The sequence below is a fragment of the Scyliorhinus torazame genome, chromosome 4 (assembly GCF_047496885.1).
Source record: "Scyliorhinus torazame isolate Kashiwa2021f chromosome 4, sScyTor2.1, whole genome shotgun sequence".
Lineage (NCBI taxonomy): Eukaryota > Metazoa > Chordata > Chondrichthyes > Carcharhiniformes > Scyliorhinidae > Scyliorhinus > Scyliorhinus torazame.
The window spans coordinates 243798904-243820262 of record NC_092710.1 but is presented as its reverse complement, the minus strand read 5'-3'; the positions used below and the strand labels follow the sequence as shown (position 1 = coordinate 243820262).

Genomic DNA, 21359 nt, shown 5'->3' with positions numbered 1-21359 from the left:
ATCTAAAACACAGAACCATCACTGCAGATAACATTAAATTGCTTTCGAAATTTTCAGGAGCATGCAACATTTGAACTCTGACAATTTACTATAAAGGTCTGTGCTGTCCAGCAAATAATTATTACGTACAAAACTATCAATATCTTAACCATGTTTTTGATAATGATAAGCAGCCTTTGAAAAGTTATTGTTCATTTCATTACTTTTCCCATCTTTTAAAAGTGCATCTAAGACAGCTGTAGTCTGTCCACAAATGGACTCGCTTAAGCTCCAAGTGCTGAGCTTAAGGGATATTATACATTAAGGAAAACAGTAGAAGGATAGTGAAACAGAACAAGACTGTGCACTGGCTTTGGGAAGGATAGACAAAGAGAACTGGAATTATTTACTGTCTTTACTCTACTGCATATCTATGGTGGCAACTCAAGGAGGAAAACAGTGAGCAATCAAATAGCAACATGGACCATGTAGTTACACAGCCAGGAAGAAGTGAGAGTGTTTAGAAGGTCATGTAGTACTATTGGGGATTTTCTCAACAGAAAAATAGATACATTACATTACAGTTTTTACCGGAAGATTCCAAATGGTCTGTTAGCTCCCAGTTATCAGGGTACAAAAATTGTAGTGGATGCACATGATTTCAGAAGGGGATGATTCATGTTGGAATGGATGAGACATGGAAAAACAGGATGGATTTTTTTTGATAGACTATGGGTGGGATTTACCGACCAACCCGTGCATGTTTTTTGGCAGTGGAGGCAGCCCGCCGGTGGGATTTACCGACCCTCTGTTGTCAATGGGATTTCATGTTAACTGCACCCCTCGTTGCTGGGAAGCTGTACACCGTGGGACCGGAATATCCTGCTGGAGTCAACAGCCGGTAGATCGCGCTCTATTTGTGGAGTTAGTTTTTTAAAACATAGGGTTGTGCACCCGGTTAGCTAAGAATAAACACATCAGGCACATTGTTGTATGTCTTGACAAATGGTGTAAAAAGGGAGTGTTTCAGGTTTCCAGAGTCCTCGGACAAGCTCTGGACAGAAGAAAGATTTGCAACTGAGGCAGGTTTCACCAAAAATGAATGGATAATGTCACTGCAGAGCAGATAAACGTAATAATGGGGAAGGAATTAAATTGGTGAAGTCGAGGGAAGCCCCAAATCTCAAGGCATATGGAAGAGGGGTTACAAATAAGTATAGTGAATAGGAATGGTCGGTAAAATATTAAACTTTAGGGAGAGGAAATGCAAAGACATACGCTGGAGCAGATAAGAGAAGTAAGAGAAGAAAGATTGAGAAAAAAACAAAGGAAATTTGAACTGATTACTATGAATTGGCCAGTGGTACAGGACTTGTATGTTAATCTGTAAATTAGTAAAAAATAGAATACAAAGAATATGAGTGTTGTGTTAGGTACTCTGGGATAACACAGGCTGCAACTCGATGCAGCTATGACCAAAAGATACTCCAGACGTTGAAGTAAGTTCAATGTGATTTATTGAACCATTAGCACAGTTCTCTATGAGTTTGACTCTCCTGCTAATCTTGCTATAGTAACTCAGTCTAATGAATCAGTCTGCTCTAAGCCATGTGGTGGGTGTGATGCTTCTGATCTGCCCCTGTCCTACTCTCTAAGTGTCGCCTGTGGAAAGAGACAGAGCATGTATGCCCTGTCCTTATATATGGGTTGTGTAATACCCCCTTGTGGTGGTGTCACCTCTGGGTGTCCTGACTGCCCATTGGTCGTGTCCTATTCTATGTGCTCATTAGCTGTATGTCTGCATGTCATGACGTCTCTAGTGCTCCCTCTAGTGTTTACTTAGTCGTAGTGTATTTACATTAACGCCTTGTGTATTTACAGTGAGGCATATCACCACATCCCCCCTTTTTTCGTGTTACATATTTTCTGTACAGTGTTAAAGAAAAATTTAACAAAAACAGGTAAATAAGTACAAGTTATGATGACCTGTGATGACGATACAAGATCAAAGAATAGTTATGATGGCATTGTGGATTATACAATACCAAATAATAGTTATGATGACGTTGAGGATTATACAATACCAAATAATAGTTAGGAGTCCAAAGTTCATGAATTTACACGGTCGAGTGGCTTTCTTGTGCTGTTATGGAGTGTCGATGTTGATGTTGCCATTTCCTTGTGACACCGTCAGTGTCCTGGTGTTTATGTAACCAAGAAGTCTTCAGGAGGTGTTCAAATGGTCAAATCACTTCATTGTCTGATTTGGACTCTTTTTTTTTCGATGCTTGTGATAGCGATTCTTGATGTCATCTTTCCTGTCTGACCTGGACTGGTGTCTGTGCTTGCGATATTGATGCCATATGTCAGATGCCTTGAAAGCTGGTCTGGTTGTTTGTAGTGCCGCAGACGTGAATTTGTAAGATGCGTTATTATGTCATGGTATGTCTGCACACTTGCCATTGTCTTGAGCTGTGCTGTCACAGTGTCCTGCATTTGCAGAGTTGTACCATGTCGTACCAGTTGTTGTTCCAGTGTTGTTGGTTTTGTCGTGCTTGTTGTTGTGTTTGTTGCCTCTGGTACGCTTCTTGTTGTTGTCTGTGTTGTTGTTTTTGTTGTTTTTGATGTTGTGTTTGTTGTGCTCAATGACCACACCGAGTAGAGAATTCGAGTCCTGCACAAAGTTACTTGTGTCAGTGTCCTTTGTGGCATCTGCTGTTTCATTGAGCGTGCCGTCTCTGATTCCTCGGCGCTCCCCATCTGGAGTATGTCCGGTTCACTTGAATCATCTTTGGCTTGTCGATGCTTCCCGCCATTTCAGGCTCGAGTAGATGAGGTTTGAATTAACGTGGTGTCACTGGAGTCACTAGTAGCCTCACTTTGATTGTCGAGTGCCTCTGTACATACTAGCTGAGATTTGTCAGTCTCACTGAGATGTCGCACATCTTGTATGGGAATTGTGAAGCCTTTGTCACTTGTTACACATACAGTGGGTAGACCTTCAGTGTCTTCTTGCCGGTTAGATGAGCTGGGTAGACTGTCAGAGTCGTCTTCTGGTGGCTCAAATAATCTGGGTAGACTGTCATAGTCTTTTTTGTTGTTCACGTGAGCATGGTAGACTGTTATAGTCGTCTTGCTGTGCACTTGAGCGTGGCAAACTTGAATCGTCTGCTGCTGGTTGCTCAGGTAAGGTTGCTAGATGATCATGATCTTGTGCATGCAAGGACTGCACTCTGGAGTCTCGCGTTGCTCCCATAGTGGAGTCTGTCAACGAGCTCGCTGTGGACGCTTGTACCGCTATCTGTCTCTTGGCATCAGGTCGCAGCAGAATCCTGGACTCATGGGTCGGGATGTCGTCTATGCTGGGCTGAGGATCCTCAAATCTGAAGAACTCGTTCATGACTGTGTCGGATGCTTCAATGTGCAACATATCTCGTTGCGGTTCGGATTTGGTACTGAGGTCGCCACGTCCAATGATGAAATCATCGTCTGAGTCGTAGTCTTCAAGGACTAAATCATCTCTTAGGGTGGTGCTAACTGCTTGTTGCAGGGTTCTGCGGAGGTTACTTTCAGCCACTGGTCGAAGTTCAGGCATTGTGCTGTCGTTCCAGGTGAAAGAATTGTGTTTTCTGGCTTTAAAATTTTTTTTCACTATTTTTGGACATTCCCCCTTCAAGTGGGTATGGTCCAGGGCCTCTGACGCCATGACGCTTGTGACGTAGAGCGTAGGAATGGATTGCGCATGCGCAGATCGCTTTTCCTTCATTGTGCGCTCTTTTCGCAACTGCGTATGTGCGGTTTCTCGCGCAAGAGCAAAACACTGTTTCGTCGGTTTACTTATTCCTGGGAACTGCGCATGTGCAGCTCCTTGCGCAAGATGGCTGCCAATCAAAATTGCCTTTTGCTTCTGTTGCAAGCCTACCTTTGCCTCGTGGTGAGTATTGGCGCCAGTTTTACCGATTTTGTTGTGTTCACCTTGCAATAGTTTTCAAACTTGTCCAGGACTGTCTGGAAGTCTCTCTTGTCCTGCCCTTTGGAGTACTTGAAGGAGTTGAAGATTTCTGTTGCACTTTCACCCGCAATGGTGAATAGAAGATCTATCTTCTCAGCATCAGCCACGCCATCTAGGTCGGATGCTACCATGTAAATATCAAATCTCTGCTTGAATGCACGCCAGTTGGCACTGAGATTGCCGTGGTACCTGAGCTGCTGAGGTACCGGAATCTCGATCATCTTGCCTGGGTGCTGTTGCTGGTAGTCACGGATATTGCTGAGTTGAATTATATAGATTCAACAGGCACTATTGGTACCATGTTGTGTTACGTACTCTGGGATAACACAGGCTGCAACTCAATGCAGCTATGACCAAAAGATACTCCAGACTTTGACGTAACTTCAATGTGATTTATTGAACCATTAGCACAGTTCTCTATGAGTTCGACTCTCCTGCTAATCTTGCTATAGTAACTCAGTCTAACTAACCAGTCTGCTCTAAGCCACGTAGTGGGTGTGATGCTTCTGATCTGCCCCTGTCCTACTCTCTAAGTTTTGCCTGTGGAAAGAGACAGAGCATGTGTGCCCTGTCCTTATATATGGGTTGTGTAATGCCCCCTTGTGGTAGTGTCACCTCTCGGTGTCCTGACTGCCCATTGGTCGTGTCCTATTCTATGTGCTCATTAGCTGTATGTCTGCATGTCATGACGTCTCTGGTGCTCCCTCTAGTGTTTACTTAGTCGTAGTGTATTTACATTAACCCTTTGTGTATTTACAGTGATGCATACCACCACAATGAGCTCCCCCGTTGAGAGGGCGGGGGACCTCTAAACAATGTACAGTTGTACCACATATAAAGTTGGCCAGCTTAGGCACCGATGGAGGGAGGATCCAGTCGCGAACTACTGGAGCTATATACAATAAATTGTTTCAACCTACTCGGTGTGGAGTCCATGTTGCCCTTACAAAAGCAGGATACATAAAGTGGTGTGCTACAGTGACCAGTGCTGGGGCCTCACCTTTTTAAAACTTATATAAATGGCTTAGATGAAAGTATGTGTTATAAATCCACAAGTATCTTATGGGGTGGGAATAATTAACTTCCCTGCGAACCTTGCAGAATACAAGTTCCCCTGTAAAGGGCGCAGGGGACCTCTAAACAATGTCTAGTTGCATGATATATAAAGCCACCCAGTTACAGTCAGATCAGCCTTAATCCTATTAAATCGCGGAGCAGGCTCGAGTGGCTACTCCTGCCCCTAATTCGTATGTTTGTATATGCATGACAAATGGAGGACGGAAGGCATTAAGAGCAGAAATTAACAGAATGGTCGAAAGACACACTTCAGTTACATTGACATGTTAGAGAAATTGGGATTCTATTTATTGCAGAAGAGAAGGATGAGTGGTCATTGGAAATGGAAATAGTAAAAGTTTTTATAAACACATAATTAGAAGGATTAAAAAGGCTACTTGGGGTAGCATGGTGGCGCAGTGAGCACTGCTGCCTCATGGCGTAGAGGACCCGGGTTTGATCCCTGCCCCGGATCACTGCCCATGTGGAATTTGCACATTCTCCACGTCGGTTTCACCCCCACAATCCAAAGATTAGGTGGATTGGCTATGCTAAATTGCCCCTTAATTGGAATAAAAAAAAAAGGCTACTTGGAGCCACAAGGGAGCATCATGCACTGCAGACGAACGGAATGGCAGAGATGTTTAATAAATATTTTGCATGAGATGACAAAATAATGCAAAATAGAACTGTTGGTGATATAATTTGATTTTTTATAATACATATTGTATTTGGAGACTTATGGTATAACAGTTTTGGGCACAATAAGAAGTAATTTTCTCATTTAAGTGAGTGGAACAGACTGTGTTACTCAAATTAGTCTTTAAAGGCACATTCTTAAAGTATTGGAACTAATGTCTCTTTGCCACAGATAAATTGAGATCTTGAAACGGAAAGGGGTGATTCATGGTTCAAATGAAAGCTAATCACATAGGTGGATGTGGAATGGAGGCCCTGTGCCAAAAAGGATTTCAGGAGCTTGGGAGAACAAGGGGAAGAGAAAGTTTTACCTTTGGAATGATACCTCCCCGAACAGGCGCCTGAGTTGGCGACTTAGGTGAATGTGGAATGGAGGCCCTGTGCCAAAAAGGATTTCAGGAGCCTGGGAGAACAAGGGGAAGAGAAATTTTTACCTTTGGAATGACCCCTCCCTGAACAGGCGCCGGAGTTGGCGACTAGGGGCTTTTCACAGTAACTTCATTGAAGCCTACTTGTGACAATAAGCATTTATTATATTATTATTATTATAAATCAAAGAGGCATATTTATCTTGACTCAGAAATAAATAAAACCGTTGAAAGAATGCAGGATAGAGGGATGTATTTTCAAGGCCTATTTGAGTGTATCATCTGTAAGACTGGTTGGAGAATGTACAAAGCATGCTCTAACCAGTTCCATACAATGACATACATCAGACTTTGCTTTGCATCTTAAGGCAGGCCTGCTACTTGAAACAGTGGTAGCCTTCTGCAAAAATGAGAGGGTGCGGAGCATTACTGGTAATGGGAAGGTGATGGTGTTGTGGTACCGTCACTGGATGAGTAATCCAGACGCCCAGGGTGATACTCTGGGTACCTGGGTTCAAATCCCACAAAAGCAAATGGTGAAATCTGAATTTAATAATAATCTAGAATTTTAAAAGTCTGATGACGATCATTAAATGATCGTCATGAGAAAAATAATCTGCTCCACCAATGCCCTTAGGGAAGGAAATTTGCCATCTTTACCTTGTCTGGTCTGTATGTGATTCCAGAACAATAGAAATGTGGTTGACTCTGAAATGGCCGTGCAAGCCACTCAGTTCAAGGGCAATTAAGGGTGAGCAATAAATGCTTGCCCAGCCAGTGACACCCGCTTCCCATGAATGAATATCCAAAAGGTCCATCAGAATCATTTTGGTGCAGTTACTGTCCAGTTGTTTATAACTTAAAATTCAGAAACAGCCCCAATATTTACAAATAAAGCATAGCAGCAATCAGAAAAACAGTGGAAGGATCATTGCAATACAGTAGAACGGGGCAGAGGAAGTCTTGACCAAACTTAACATTTTGTGATTGGCAAGACACAGGGAGATGTTCAAGCTCCATAGGCAAGAGAGAGGAGTGATGAGATCGGATTCGGGCGGCACGGTAGCAGTGGTTAGCACTGTCGCTTCACAGCTTCAGGGTCCCAGGTTCAATTCCTGGCTTGGGTCACTGTCTGTGCAGAGTCTGCACGTTCTCCCTGTGTCTGCGTGGGTTTCCTTCCCGAGCTCCAGTTTCCTCCCACAGTCCAAAGACGTGCAGGTTAGGTGGATTGGTCATACTAAATTGCCCTCAGTGCCCAAAGGGGTTGGGTGGGGTTTCTGGGTTACAGATACGGGGCAGAGGTGTGGGCTTAAGTGTGGCGTTCTTCGAAAGGGCTGGTGCAGACACGATGGGCCGAATGGCCTCCTTCTGTACTGTACATTCTATGTCTATATTAGTAGTCTGAAAATCTTGGCAACCCAGCAAAGCTGAATTCTTGGGGAGATGATGGTGTAGTGGTATTGTCACTGGACTAGTAAGCCAGAGACCCAGAGTAATGACCCAGGTTCAAATCCCACCTCTGCAGATGGTGAAATTTGAATTCAATAAAAATCTGGAATTAAAAGTCTAATGATGACCATGAAACCATTGGCGATTGTCATAAAAATCCATCTGATTCACAAATGTCCTTTAGTGAAGGAAATCTGCCATCCTGGTCTTGCCTACATTTGACTCCAGCAACGTGGTTGGTTGACTCTTAACTGCTCCTCAAGGGCAAGTCGGGATGGGCAATAAATGCTGGCCCAGTCTGCGGTGCCCATATCCCATGATCGAATAAAAAAAATGATGCCACTATTTGGCTAATGATCTCAAATTCCAGGCTTTAGTGCTCCATACTTGTTTCAATGCTTTTTGAAAATAAGAGGATTATTTCATTACCTCATATTCCAATTCTTTTTGTATACCTTCTACCTTAAAAAGCTTACAGCAGCCTCTTAAATGAGGATATCATAACTCCTGCCTGAAAAGCAGAATCTGACCCACGTTGCTCGTCACATCTCAGAATGGTGGATCTTAGAATACCCTTTGTGGTATGCGAGAACATGAAGTTATGTAAACAGATGTTGATGCCCAAATGTGTGGTATCAACCAGATTTTGGAAAAGTCTAACATGCACCTCTTCATTCTGATTGACCAATTGTTAATGTGTGCTGCGGTACATTGGAATAAGCTGAAGGCAAAATACAAGTCTATATTACCCTAAACTGATGTTGTTTTGCAGATCAGTAACATCATTACTCTGTTGGTGGTTGGTGGTTTGGAGTCGGCATTGCCATTTCCTTTGCAGATTCCCAATTTGACGGGCTTAGTCAAGGGTAGGTAAGGAAAGTCAATACGCCAAACCATAAGAAATAGGAACAGGAGCCTTTTAGCCCTTCAAGTTCGTACCACCATTTAATAAGATCATGGCTGATCTAACACTCACTAAGTCCACTTTCCTGCTGTATCTCCGTAAGCCTTAATTGATTAAAAACCTACCAATCTCAGCCTGGAAAATGTTCAAGGACTCGGCCGACATAGCTTCTTGGGGTAAAGAGTACCAAAGATGCACCACTCTTTGAGAGAAGAAATTCTTCCTCAATTCCGTCTTAAATGAGCACCCTCTTATTGTGAGACTATGCCCTCTGGTCCTGCACTCTCCCATGAATGGAAACATGCTCCTGTAGGCGTGGGGCCGGGGGCAGAGGAACCTGCAATATATGTATGTGTGTTGAATGCATATCCACGCACAATCTATAGACGCAGATTAATCACAAATACACAGTAATAATGCACACAAACTATAATTATACACACTTATTAACACACATACCATAATACACACTAACAATCCTATAAAATGCTAAAGCATGCTTCAAAACGAAACGTAGCAGTTTGTGAGGTATCATGTGGTTTATGGCTAATGGTCTTGACCAGTTGTGAAACCTTGTTAATTCCCACGTACATACATGGGAATGGCTTATGCAGCGGGACATCCCTTATCAGCAGCTCCCTCTGCGGAATACTGCTTGCAACACAGAACCACAGAACCCAAGGACAGTCGATAAGGGGGGCCTCCACCTGTTGTTGAGCAGACCATGCAGCTCCATGCTGCCTGGTAACCAATAATTGTTAATTAATTTTATCCAGCCGATATGGGCCATTTAGCTGTTTCCATAACTATACAAAATGTTTATGATTTCATATGTCCAGTGGACAGATACTAGGTATTTCCAGTGGACTGCTCCCTGCTAGTGTAATAAACCGTTTCACGTTGAAGCATACCCGTGTGTCGAGTGATTCTTCTGGATTCATTCCTGCTAACACTCCCAACATTTATCCTGTCTAGCCCCGAAGATCTTAAATGTTTCAATTAAATCGCCTCTCTTTCTTCTGAATTTCAAGGAGTACAGACCCAACCTGTATACTCTTTTCTCATATGACAGTCCCTCCATTCCTGGCATCATCCGAGTAAACCTCCTCTGTACTGCCTCCAATGATAATATATCTTTCCTTAAATAAGGGGATCAAAACAGTACACAATATTCTAAATGCAACTTCACGAGTATCTTTAGCAGTTGCAGCAACAGCACTTTACATTTATACTCCAGCCCCCTTGAAATAAAAGCCAGCATTCCATTTGGCTTCCCTATGACCTTCTGCATCCATGTACTAGTTTTCTGGGTTTCATGAACAATGACCTTCAAGTCACTTTGGAGAGAGACAGCTTTCTGCAGTCTCTCTCCATTTAAATAATAATCCGTCTTCTCATTCTTCCAAAATGAACAATCTCCTACTTTCCCATGTTGAATTTGGGACGGGCAGCGTGATCGGCGCAGGCTTGGAGGGCCGAAGGACCTGTTCCTGTGCTGTATTTTTCTTTGTTCTTTTGATCAGATTACGACTTTCCAAATGCAGTGCTATTCTCTCCTTAATAATAGGTTATATTTTTTCAATAACTGAAGTTACACTAACTGGCCTGTAGTTTCCTGCATTTTGCCTCCTCCCTTTTGAACAAGGGTACCACATTGGCAGTTTTACAATCCTTTGGTACAGTTCCAGAATACTAATGCACCCATGTTCTCTGATCCTACTTCCTTTAAAATCCTTGGGGAAAATCATCAGGTCCAGGAAGCTGTTAGCCTTTAACCCCATTAATTTGCCTAAAACAAATTCTCTGGTGAAGGTGAGTGTATTTAATTTTTTTGCATACTTTCTTAAAAACTATTTCTAGGATGCTTATATCATCCTCTACAGTAAAGACTGATGCAAAATATCTATTTAACTCCCCTTCCTTTCCTTGTTCCCCATAATTACTTCCCCGGTTTCATTCTCTAAGGGGTCAATGCTGTTTTTTTTTTTACTTCTCTCTTCCTTTTAATGTACTTACAAAAACGCTTGTTATCTGTTTTTATGTTTCTCGCTAGTTTGCCCTCAGTTTATTTTCTCCTTCCTGGTTACATTTTTAGTCCATTTTTGCTGCATTCTGAATCCACATTGAGAGCGGCATGGAAGCACAGTGGTTAGCACTGTTGCTTCACAGCGCCAGGGTTCCAGGTTCGATTCCCGGCTTGACTCACTGCCTGTGCGGAGTCTGCACGTTCTCCCTGTGTCTGCATGGGTTTCCTCCGGGTGCTCCGGTTTCCTCCCACAAGTCCTGAAAGACGTGCTTGTTAGGTGAATTGGACATTCTGAATCTCCCTCAGTGTACCCGAACAGGCGCCGGAATGTGGCGACTAGGGGATTTTCATCGTAACTTCATTGCAGTGTTAATGTAAGCCTACTTGTAACACTAATAACGATTATCATCTGACCTACCACTAACCTTTGCCATTGTATATGTTTCCGCTTTCAATTTAATATCTTCCTTAACTCCCTTGGCTATTCATGGTAGGTTCTTCCACTCCTAAGAGTCTTTCCTCCTCATTGCTGGGACTTATTAATTAGCTCCCTAGGTGTCTACCACTGCTCCTCTATTGTCTTACATTAATCTATATGACCAGTCCATTTAGGCCAATTCCATCCCCAAACCTTCATAATTCCCCCTCTGAGTTTAACACTGATATTTCCATCCCAATTTTCTCACACTCAAGCTGAATGCTAAATTCTATAACATTGTGATCGCTACTCTCTAAGGGATCCATAACTTTGAGATAATTTACTATATCTACCTTATTACACATTACCAGATCCAAAATAGCCTGATCCCTAATTAGTTCCATAACATATTGCTCCAAGAAACTATCCTGAATGTACTCTGTGAATTCATTCTCTTGGCTGCCATTTCTAATTTCATTAGCATAATCAGCATTTGAAAATTAAAGTTACCCATGATTAATGCAGTGTTCTTTATCATGCACTTGTTATTTCGATTTAAATTTTTTCCTGCAGTGTGGCTACTTTTCGGGAGCCTTAAAATTTTCCTACCACTCCCTTCCCTTGGTATTTGTCACTTCCACCCGAATCAACTCCACATCCTCGGAGTCTAGATTGTCCCTCGGAACTGTAATTATTTCCTTTTTTATGAGCAGAGCTACCCCACCACCGTTTCCTTTCTGCCTGTCCTTCCTAAAAGTCGATAATTCTGAATATTGATCACCCAACTTTGATCTCCTTGCAACCATGTCTCAGTAATGGCTATACGATCATACCAGTTAACTCTATTGTGCTGTCAGTTCATTGATCTTGTTTTTTAATGCTATGTGCATAAAGATACATAACTCTTTTCTACCACTTTTCAATACACTGAGCCCACCTTTAGGGACAAAAGAACCACTGTTTGTTTTATTCCCAGTCTTCCTCTTTTGCTTTCACTTTTTCTTCCTTTTATTTCTAACCCAGTTTCGCTCCCCTCTAATTCCTGTTCAGGTACCCACCCCCTGCCATATATTTTAAGGCCGTCCCAACGTCACTAGCAAATATCTCTGGAAGGATATAGGTCCAGGACTCGTTGGTAGTTTGTACAGATCCCACCTTCCCCAGAACCTGTCCCAATGCCTCAGGGATCTGAAACCTATCAGCCTCCACCACAGCTCTAGCTATGCATTCATCCCATCTATCCTCCTATTTCTGCTCTCGCGAGTGTGCGGCACTGGGTGTAATCCTGAGATTACTACGTTTCTGATCCTGCGTCTTAATTTATCATCTAACTCCTTGTATTAAACTTTCAGGACCTCATCCCTTTTTGTTTTACCTGTCATTGGTACCAACGTGTACCACAAATGTTGGCTCCTGCCCTCTCCCTCTAAAATATGCTGCTGCCGCTCTGTGACATCCTGGACCCTAGCACCACGGAGGCAATGCACCATCCTAGAATCACTTTTGTGGCCACAGAAATGCCTATCTGTTCCCTTTACAATTGACTCCCCTATCACTTTGGCCCTACCCCCCTTTTTCCGTATCATCTGTACAATTGAGCCACATGTGGTGTCATGGACTTGGCTTTTACTGCATTCTCCTGATAAATCATTACACTCAACAGTATGCAAAACATCCTGGGTATGGCCCAGGGGACTCGTGCACTACCTGCCTACTTCTACTCTGTTTGGCAGTCACCCATTCCCGTTCTACCTGTGCAGACTTAGCCTAGGGTGTGACCACCTTTCCTATCCACTTAAATTTCACTTTGTAGGATGTTCCAAAATTCCCACAGACAGCTGCCTCTTCAGCTCCGATACAAAATCGCGTTTGCCAACGGGGCGGAGAATCCATTTTCACGCACGATATCGGGACTGGCGCCGGTTTTACAATTCTCAGCCGCCCGAAATTCGGTGTACTCGTGGAGTACGCCGCGCCGAGTATCCACCGCCTCGGGCCATTGCCTGAGGCCCACGCCGCGATTCTCCGTCCCCGACCGGCCGAATTCCCGGCGCCATGGTTCTAACATGGTCCCATTGTCCGTGATACTCGTGTGGCGGCTGCGGACTCAGTCCAGGGTCGCCACAGTCGGGGAGGGCTGATCGGAGGGCAGGGGCTTCATTCGGGAATGGGGCTATGTGTGCGGGTGGTCCGGGGCGGGCGGGTGGCCGATGCGGGGCACTATTTCGGCGGTCCAGGTCCGCGGGCTGAGTCCACCATGGAGCACGGAGCGGCCGCTGGAGGCTGCCGCCGTGCGCATGCGCGGCCTCTGACCCGGAAGTGCGGGCGGCCGTATTGGCAGCTAGAACTGCGAGCTCTGCTAGCCCCCCGCAAGACGGTGAATCTGTGGCCTTTAGACGCCAGATTTCCTGGTATAAAAGACCACAGTTTTCACGACAGCATGGGGAAATATTCCCAAAAATGGTGAATCCAGCCCATGATTTCCAGTAGCTGCAGCTGGATATACTTCCTGAACATATGTTAATCCTGGGCACTGGATTTCCCATATAACAAAGGGGGAGCACCCCACATGACCAAGCTGTCCTGCCATGCCTTGCCCTTAGATCACACCCCTTACTACTTCCAAGCTTGAGAATATTAGTGACACTAAGGAACTTGTTCTACTCCAGATGCTGACTCTGTAACAACAGACCCCTTATATGCATTCTCAGCATACTATCAAACAGTAGAATAGATACTCACCCGTTCCTACTTACCAATCAGCAGGTTCCCAATCTGCCTCATTATGATTCTGACTGCAGAACAATTTTTCCACACTGCTTCACTGCGATGCTAACTGCTGGACTCTCTTCTGCTTCACTGCGATGCTAACTGCTGGACACTCTTCCTAGTCAATTTCACTGTGATGCTAATTGCAAAACACTCTTCCCAGACTGCTTCACCTTGATGCTTACTGCAGGACACTCTTCCCAGGCGCAATATATGAAGCAATCAAACCTGTCCTGCATAATTTCTTTCACCCTCTTCCCTGACCAAATAACATGAGTAGAGAGGAATATCTAAAAAGAATTTCCACATCCCAGATTTTGATTAAACATCTCTATAATTAAAACAAATTCCCACAGACAACAACTGTCATATAAATCATAGTTAATGCCCATGTTTTTATACTCTTCAAAAGGTACTGCAAAGCCACCCTTAAATGCATTAATGTTATCTTAGTTATATACTGAATCCTGTGAAATGACCACAAAGCATGTGGCCCCATGACAAAAGTGGAAAAGCTTGCCCGAGTTGATTTCCATCTTGTTACCAGTACGCTAACATTAAAACAAATCTCTCAGAATATTTTGCACAGGACCAAATTAGATCAGGCTAAGAACAGCATACAGTTTACAATGTGTAACGGCCTCAGAAAGAGTGACTTCCACCTGTTTTTTGAGTCCCCTCATCATCTGTCCCACACTGGTGGCCCAGCCTAGGCAACTGGAAAATCTACATTATTTTTCCTGGGTTTAGTAGTGCTAATTTAGAATGACCTAACTACTTAATGCATCACTTGCTCCAAAATCTTCATGGGGGTTCTTAATCACTATGATGAGAGCCAACTGATAATAATGTCATGTTTGTTTGCCAAGAAATCCTAAAAATATGCACGTCCATGAAAGGGTTGATATAGTTATAAACGTACGTGCATAACTGCAAAAATACATCGCTAAATTATTTTAAGGTGGAAATTACTGGTGGTGATAATAGCAGATGAGCATTTCATATATTCATAGGACTTGCCTCTACTCCGAGTTTGGAGGAAGAATTAACTTGTCAGTTTGGAGAATTCCTAGAAGAACAGGTTAAACATTCATCCACAAATATCACTATCTTCAATTTTGACTCTTTAATGTTTAATCAGTAAACTTCAATCTGTCAATGGGGATAATGAGATAAACCACAGAATGGCTATGTTGACTGTCTTGTGTATATATAAAATGGGGAAGATGCCTATTATTAAACTTAAACGAACTGCACAATTAGACTAATGGTTAGGAAATTAATAGAAATCGTTATCTAGAATCACCAACTGCATGTTCGCAATCCATTTCCCTCACAAAAAGGAGAAAGGAAAATTAATGTAGATGTAACCGTAGAGACTGGCGTATAAAATCAGATTCAGCATTAACAGAATAAAAGAATCTCCTTCAAATAAAAGCAGGATTTTCATTGTGCTCCTGAAACTATTGACCAATCTTGGGGACTAAATTTGTTAGCCTCCAACAACGAACACAGATATCTTGACGTGCAGTTAACCTGTACCTGTTGACTGAGGCACAGGCAGCAAAACCAACTTCTGCTGCCTGCTGTTTTAAATGATTTCCGTGTTCAGCCCGTGTTAACATTGCCGTTGATTGGCTGGATGCAACAGCAGGTGAGTAATGTGAATGGCTAGCAGCAGTTAAAGCCAGCCTGCACCTCTTAAAGGGAGGTGCCATGTAGCTGGAGCAGAGACTGGCAGAAATGCTGGAAATTAATTTTGGTGAAACATTGAATGATGGCACACCATGGGAGAGGGCAGGCCTCAAAGTTTTCTACAATGAAAGCCTTGGCGGAAGAGATGGAAGGAGGGGTGACTCATCTCATGAGGAAACCTTCAGGAAACTTGTTTAGAAGGCAGAACAGGTAGTCATAGAGGTCATTGCCATTATGCAAGCCCCAAGGACTTGGATGCAGTGCCGCAAGACGTTCAGTTGCCTCAATGGTCAAGGTCCATACATGCATCCTGAAACGTCAGATCCCCAACAACTGTACCACTGGCCTCAGACACTCTTCAATACATTACACTGCCATTTCCTATCTCCCAACAAACAGTCAACAATCGTATCTAACATTCATATGCTCGATCTCAACATCTCACATCTAGCGCCGTTACAAGCCTCAAAGTCAGATCTTTCAGTTGCATGCATTCCCAGCTATTCAACCAAGACAGCTGTATTGCCCCAAAAGATTGCCCAACACTCACTCCCCCACTTTCCTCTCCCTTGCAGGACAAAATGGTACACAGCTGGAGGCTGCAGAAACTAATGGAAGGGAATCAATCACGCCTGCATGTCCTAATCTCCATGGGAGAGATGGTGCTAGCCATTATTGGGATGTCCACTGCTGAGGCCATGGCCACTGAACGCAATGATATCCTCATACCTATCCCTCCTCCTCACGCTCATTTCACAATCTCTTCTGATTTACAAGCTGCAAATGCTGTAAGCATGCACCTCTCACTTTCCCCCTTCGTAACACTACAGCCTTACACTGTACCTTTCACTTTTCAGCTACCCAAGAAAAGCAATCCAGCCAAGCAGTGAAGGAATAGTGATGATGAAAATGTACTGTTACTTAATTTCACTCTTGGAGCATCAGATCGGGGGTGGACACTGCGGATAATGTAGAAGTTCGCAAAGAAGTGGGATCTGCACATAGTGAAATACCAGGCATAAGTGGCCTGCAGCCAAGGCCAGTATGGCTGTCAGCTCACCAGTTGGTGAGGTTGCACATGAGATCTGCTGCAGAGAATGCAAATGAACATTTCAATGGGACCTCCTACTCACAATGAAATGCTGGGTGCATTGGTAAAAGCTGGTGGTCAATGTTAAGGAGCTTGGAGGAGTCTGGCACCAACTTGGCATAGGGCTTTGCAGAGACCCTAGACCCCATCCTTTCCAGCAGAGAGGTGGTTACCAACTATACACTGGTGCACCAGAACATGATGCAGCATTTGATGACAGATGTCTCAGCTTCCATTGCAACACAAGCAGCTTCCACCCAATGTCTGAGTGCTGCAGTGGAAGCTCATTCTTAAGCCACGTAAGGTCAGTTTGCTGCAATGCAGGCTCAGACTGCCGCAATCCTGGCTGTGGATTACAGTGTGTGAAGGGGCTTGGAGAGTGTCACAAAAATCTAGAAATTCAGACTTCTGAAGAAGAGTCATACAGACTTGAAACGTTAACTCTTATTCTGTCTCCATAGATGCTGCCAGGGCTGCTGACATTATCCAGCATTTTCTGTCATTATTACCTATTCCTTAGTTTGGTGTATTAGCTGCCTGTGAGGTAATGTTTAGTTTATGTTAATTTCAGTTAATTTATGAGAGTAGAAGTCTTAAAATGTGAAATTGTGTTGCGCAATTATTTGTGTTGGTTGCTGGGAAATCCAGCTTTTTAAAAAAGTTGTTCATCGCTATGGAGATTGTAACAACAGCTGTTGTCACCCAGTAACTTTAGTTTGCTTTGAAGTGTTGGCTCAAACGTACTTGCAAGTGCAGGCTGTCACAGAATGAAGGTATCGTGGTAGCTGCCAGGATAATGAGCATTAACCTGCTTGATTCGCTGCCTGTGGTTACACATCAGTTGGATGCTGAGAGAGTAGAATCCCTTTTAGTTCTAGTGTAGGGTGGAGCTGACACATGGCACCCACAAAGCCACGCAGCCTGCACCACTAGAAAGCCTAGATTTCTAGAAAAGCTATGGTTTGCTTCACCTACCTCTCTTTGGCAAGGGAGAATGAAGTAAGAGAGCATCTGTGGCCTCCCTTAAACAACTGTGGAAAGAAACTGCGAGATTTTGGAAATATCTCCGGCTCCAGCGTGGAAAGAACCTTAAATGTTTATTGCCGCAGTCACTTTCATAGCCACTCGCAATGCAATCATTTCCCTGTTCAGAGGTTTTGGATGGAGGCAGATTCCCGTGACAATCTATTTCCTGAAGAGCAGTCATCGCATACATTGTTCCTCGCTAAGGTTCAAGGAAGCGAACAGTAAGCTAAACACTCTGGACAGATAAGGGCCGGGATTCTCCGAGCCTGCGCCGGGTCGGAGAATCCCCGGGGGTGGTGCGAGAATGGCGCCACGTCGCCCCGATGCCGGCTGGATAATTCTTCGGCGCAGATTCTTGGGCACCCGCGGGATCGCCGCTGCGCAGTCGGGGGCCGTTGAAAGCGCCCCCCCCCTGGCGATTCTCCGGGCCCTGACGGGCCACTGAGCTCAGTCGAGTACCGCCGGCGTGGGTCACGTATGGTCCCACACAGCGGGACCTGGAAGTTCTGTGTGCGGGGGCCGTCCTTGTGGGGAGACGGGGGGATCCGACCCCGGGGGGCCTCAATGGTGGCCTGGCGTGCGATCTGGGCCTACCGGTCGGCGGGCGGGCTGGTTCCATGAAGGCCTATGTTCCTCCGCGTCGGGCCCCTGTAGGGCTCCGCTATATTGCCCAGGGGCCGGCGTGGAGACGGGAACCCACGCGCATGCGCAAACTCGCGCCGGACATGCTGCGCGGCTGGAGCTGCGGAGACCACTCTGGCACTGACCTAGCCCCCTAGGAAGGGGAGCATACCGGACAATTGAGGACCATTAACGCCGGAGTGGTTCACGCCAGCGTCAGAGCTTGGCCGGGGGATTGGAGAATCCCAGCCCAGGTCTCCTGCTGTGAGCACTTTTCCCACTCTTACTCCCTCTTCTGGCAGCTTGTCCTGATCTGAGGTTTTTTTTTCATTCTCGTAGTCGTGGTATATTCCAAGGGGAACGCCCATTAGTGCAACCATGTCTGGGGCAAACGGTTTTTAAAAGAGAAAGTGCACAATTCGCTTTTTTTCCAATTAAGGGACAATTTAGCGTGGCCAATCCACATCTTTTGAATTGTGGGGGTGAGACGTATGCAGACGTGGGGAGAATGATCAAACTCCCCGAGGTCGGGATCGAACCTGGTCCTCGGCGCCATGAGGCAGCAGTGCTAACCACTGCGCCGCCGTGCTGCTCATCTGGGGCAAACTGATTTGTATAAAAGTTTTAAAGTCAGAAAAAAACGCTCTCTGTAGACCTTTTCAACCGTAAAAAGATATGGAAAGCATCAAGCCCTTGTAGAACTGCAACCTCAGCCTGAATAAATCAATCAACAACTAAAACTGTAAGTAGTTGATAACACCTTTAAATAGCACTGTTGGGTGACAGGGGCCCATCTTGCTGCTGAATGGGTGCTCATGTGAGGGTAAGACACTGCATTTGCTGGAAAGCTGAGCTCCCAAATGACACCACTGGTGTCAAATCACTTGTATGCTGCCTGTTCTGCATACTTCTAACGGCTATCCATTGTATGCACAAGAACACTCTTATCAATTTGCGTTTGTTGCAGCTCACCTCCAAAATGTGCATATGCTACAGACACTTTTGATACCCAAACAGCACCCATACTGCCCAACAAGCAGGCACTATCGATCCTAATTTTATGCCACTTGTTTTCTGACAGAAACAGTAGTACTAGCTACATTGAACTCCTACGGAGAATTTAAGGTATTTTACAATGCATCCAGGAAAAGGTAGGCTGCTTGTTTGTGATCTTGACTGGGACATGTTGCAATTGGATATAGGCTTTGGCCTATGCACAGAAAATGGTGAAAATATCAAAACCACTGTCAATGTCACATATACCCACATTCGTTCACACTGCACTTGGACAGATACCTTAAGCTTTATGCTCTCACACAGCACCTATCCTGTGATGAGGCACTTGCAGTGTCTGTAGATTGGGACATGTAAAGTAAGGGGCTGGGAGAAAACATCCTGCTATTCCATTGGAAGCAAAAGGTAGCGTTGGTCCATAAAACACCTCTTCTTTGCCTTCTGTACTGACATCCAGCACCTAAAAAGGAAATCAATAGAGAATTACATTTTTATTTTTATATATATTTTTATAATATATAAAAATGTTACTACACATCTCTTGAAACAATTTTCTGGTTAGAATTAACCATCTTCCTCGTTTTTGTATATTTTATAAATGCGCACTGTTATATATGTGAGTTGCTGCATGGTCCTTTTAAGAGACTATCATGTGATAGTTTATGACATCATAGGCCACTTTGCAGGGTTAGAGTCAGTCTAGACCAAGCCTTTGTGAAGATCACAACCTTCTAATCAAACCTCTGTTGATTATTGCGTACAATGCACGCGCTTCAGCAAATCCTTTCGTTCATCCTGAAAATATAATACACAATAGATAAATTAAACTGGCGATGAGAGGCGGATTATAAAAAACACATTTTCGAAGGGAAAAAGAAAACCAAAGTTGTCGTTGGGCCATTCCGAAAAAAAAACGGCACTCCAATGAGATCAGACTGCAGACCTTGCCACGTCTAATAGAGTAAGACAAAGAGGTAGAGGGGGCAAAAAAAAAAATCAGGCATCACATGTTACTACAATTGACTTATTGACCATATTTAAGATAAACTATGATATGAGAGAAGTTGCGGGAGAATTCCGATATCGCTGAAAAATGGTGGGAAACTTTGGCACCATGGATCTGTTTGAGGAAAACTCAGAAAAATATGCAGAGACAATCCACTATCCTATCCTGGACAATAACATTTCAGAAGAAACTCAATCCCTGCTTTTCTTAGTCCAATTGAAAGCAAAACTTTTAATTTGCTCAAAGGTTTGGTCCAACTGAGAAACCCGGTGAAGAAACTTATCAAGAATTGGTTGAAGTATTAGAAGACCATTAAACACCAATGCTATTAATTATCGTGAAGAGGTTTTGATTTCACTGAAGGAATCAGCTAGAGGGTGAAAGGGGTACGCAGTCAGTCGTGACCCTCAAACGCCTCACAGAGTTTTGCAAAATTTGTGACTCCTTGAACATACAGTGCAGAAGGAGGCTATTCAGCCCATCGAGTCTGCACCGACCACTTAAACCCTCACTTCCACCCTATCCCGTAACCCAATAACCACTCCTAACCTTTTTGGTCACTAACTGCATGTCTTTGGACTGTGGGAGGAAACCAGAGCACCCGGAGGAAACCCACGCAGACACATGGAGAACGTGCAGACTCCGCACAGTGACCCAGCGGGGAATCGAACCTGGGACCCTGGCGCTGTGAAGCCACAGTGCTATCCACAAGTGGATATTGTGCACTTTATATCGTGCTGCCCTCGCTTGATGATACCATTGGAGATCGCTTAGTTTGTGGGTTGATAAATGAGGCCATTCAGAAAAGATTATTAACGGAACAAAATCTAAGTTTAAAGTTAGCATATTGCAGTTTCAATGGAGTTTGTTGCTAAAGAGGCTTCTCAGCTCAGAGTAGGCATGAGGATCCATAAACTAGCTGCTGCCCAGAAAAAGTCTACCAAGCACCAGGCGTGTTATCACTGTGCCATTCACAGGTTGATTGCTGGAGCACGAAAAGCCAATGCAGAAATTGTGACAGAACTGGTCACATAGCAAGAGCTTGCTGGAGTAAAACAGTCTCTTCAGAGACGACAGTAAGACTACATGATACAGGAGCAGAATTAGGCCATTCGGTCCATTGAGTCTCCTCTGAGTCTGTTCCAGCCATGCTGGTACATGGCTGATATGTTCCTCATACCCATTCTTCTGCCTTCTCCCCATAACCCCTGATCCTCTTATTAATCA

At 44.2% G+C, this 21359-nt stretch overlaps 1 protein-coding gene across 1 annotated transcript in view; it reads right to left on the bottom strand.

The window, feature by feature from the left end:
* Positions 1–13134: 13134 nt before the first annotated feature.
* Positions 13135–21359, bottom strand: part of klhl32 (kelch-like family member 32) — a 495489-nt gene continuing 487264 nt past the window's right edge. Inside the window, exon 11 of the mRNA XM_072499580.1 lies at positions 13135–19586. Coding sequence (XP_072355681.1) covers positions 19425–19586 — 162 coding nt within the window. The 3' untranslated portion in view covers positions 13135–19424. The remainder of the gene's footprint in view (positions 19587–21359) is intronic.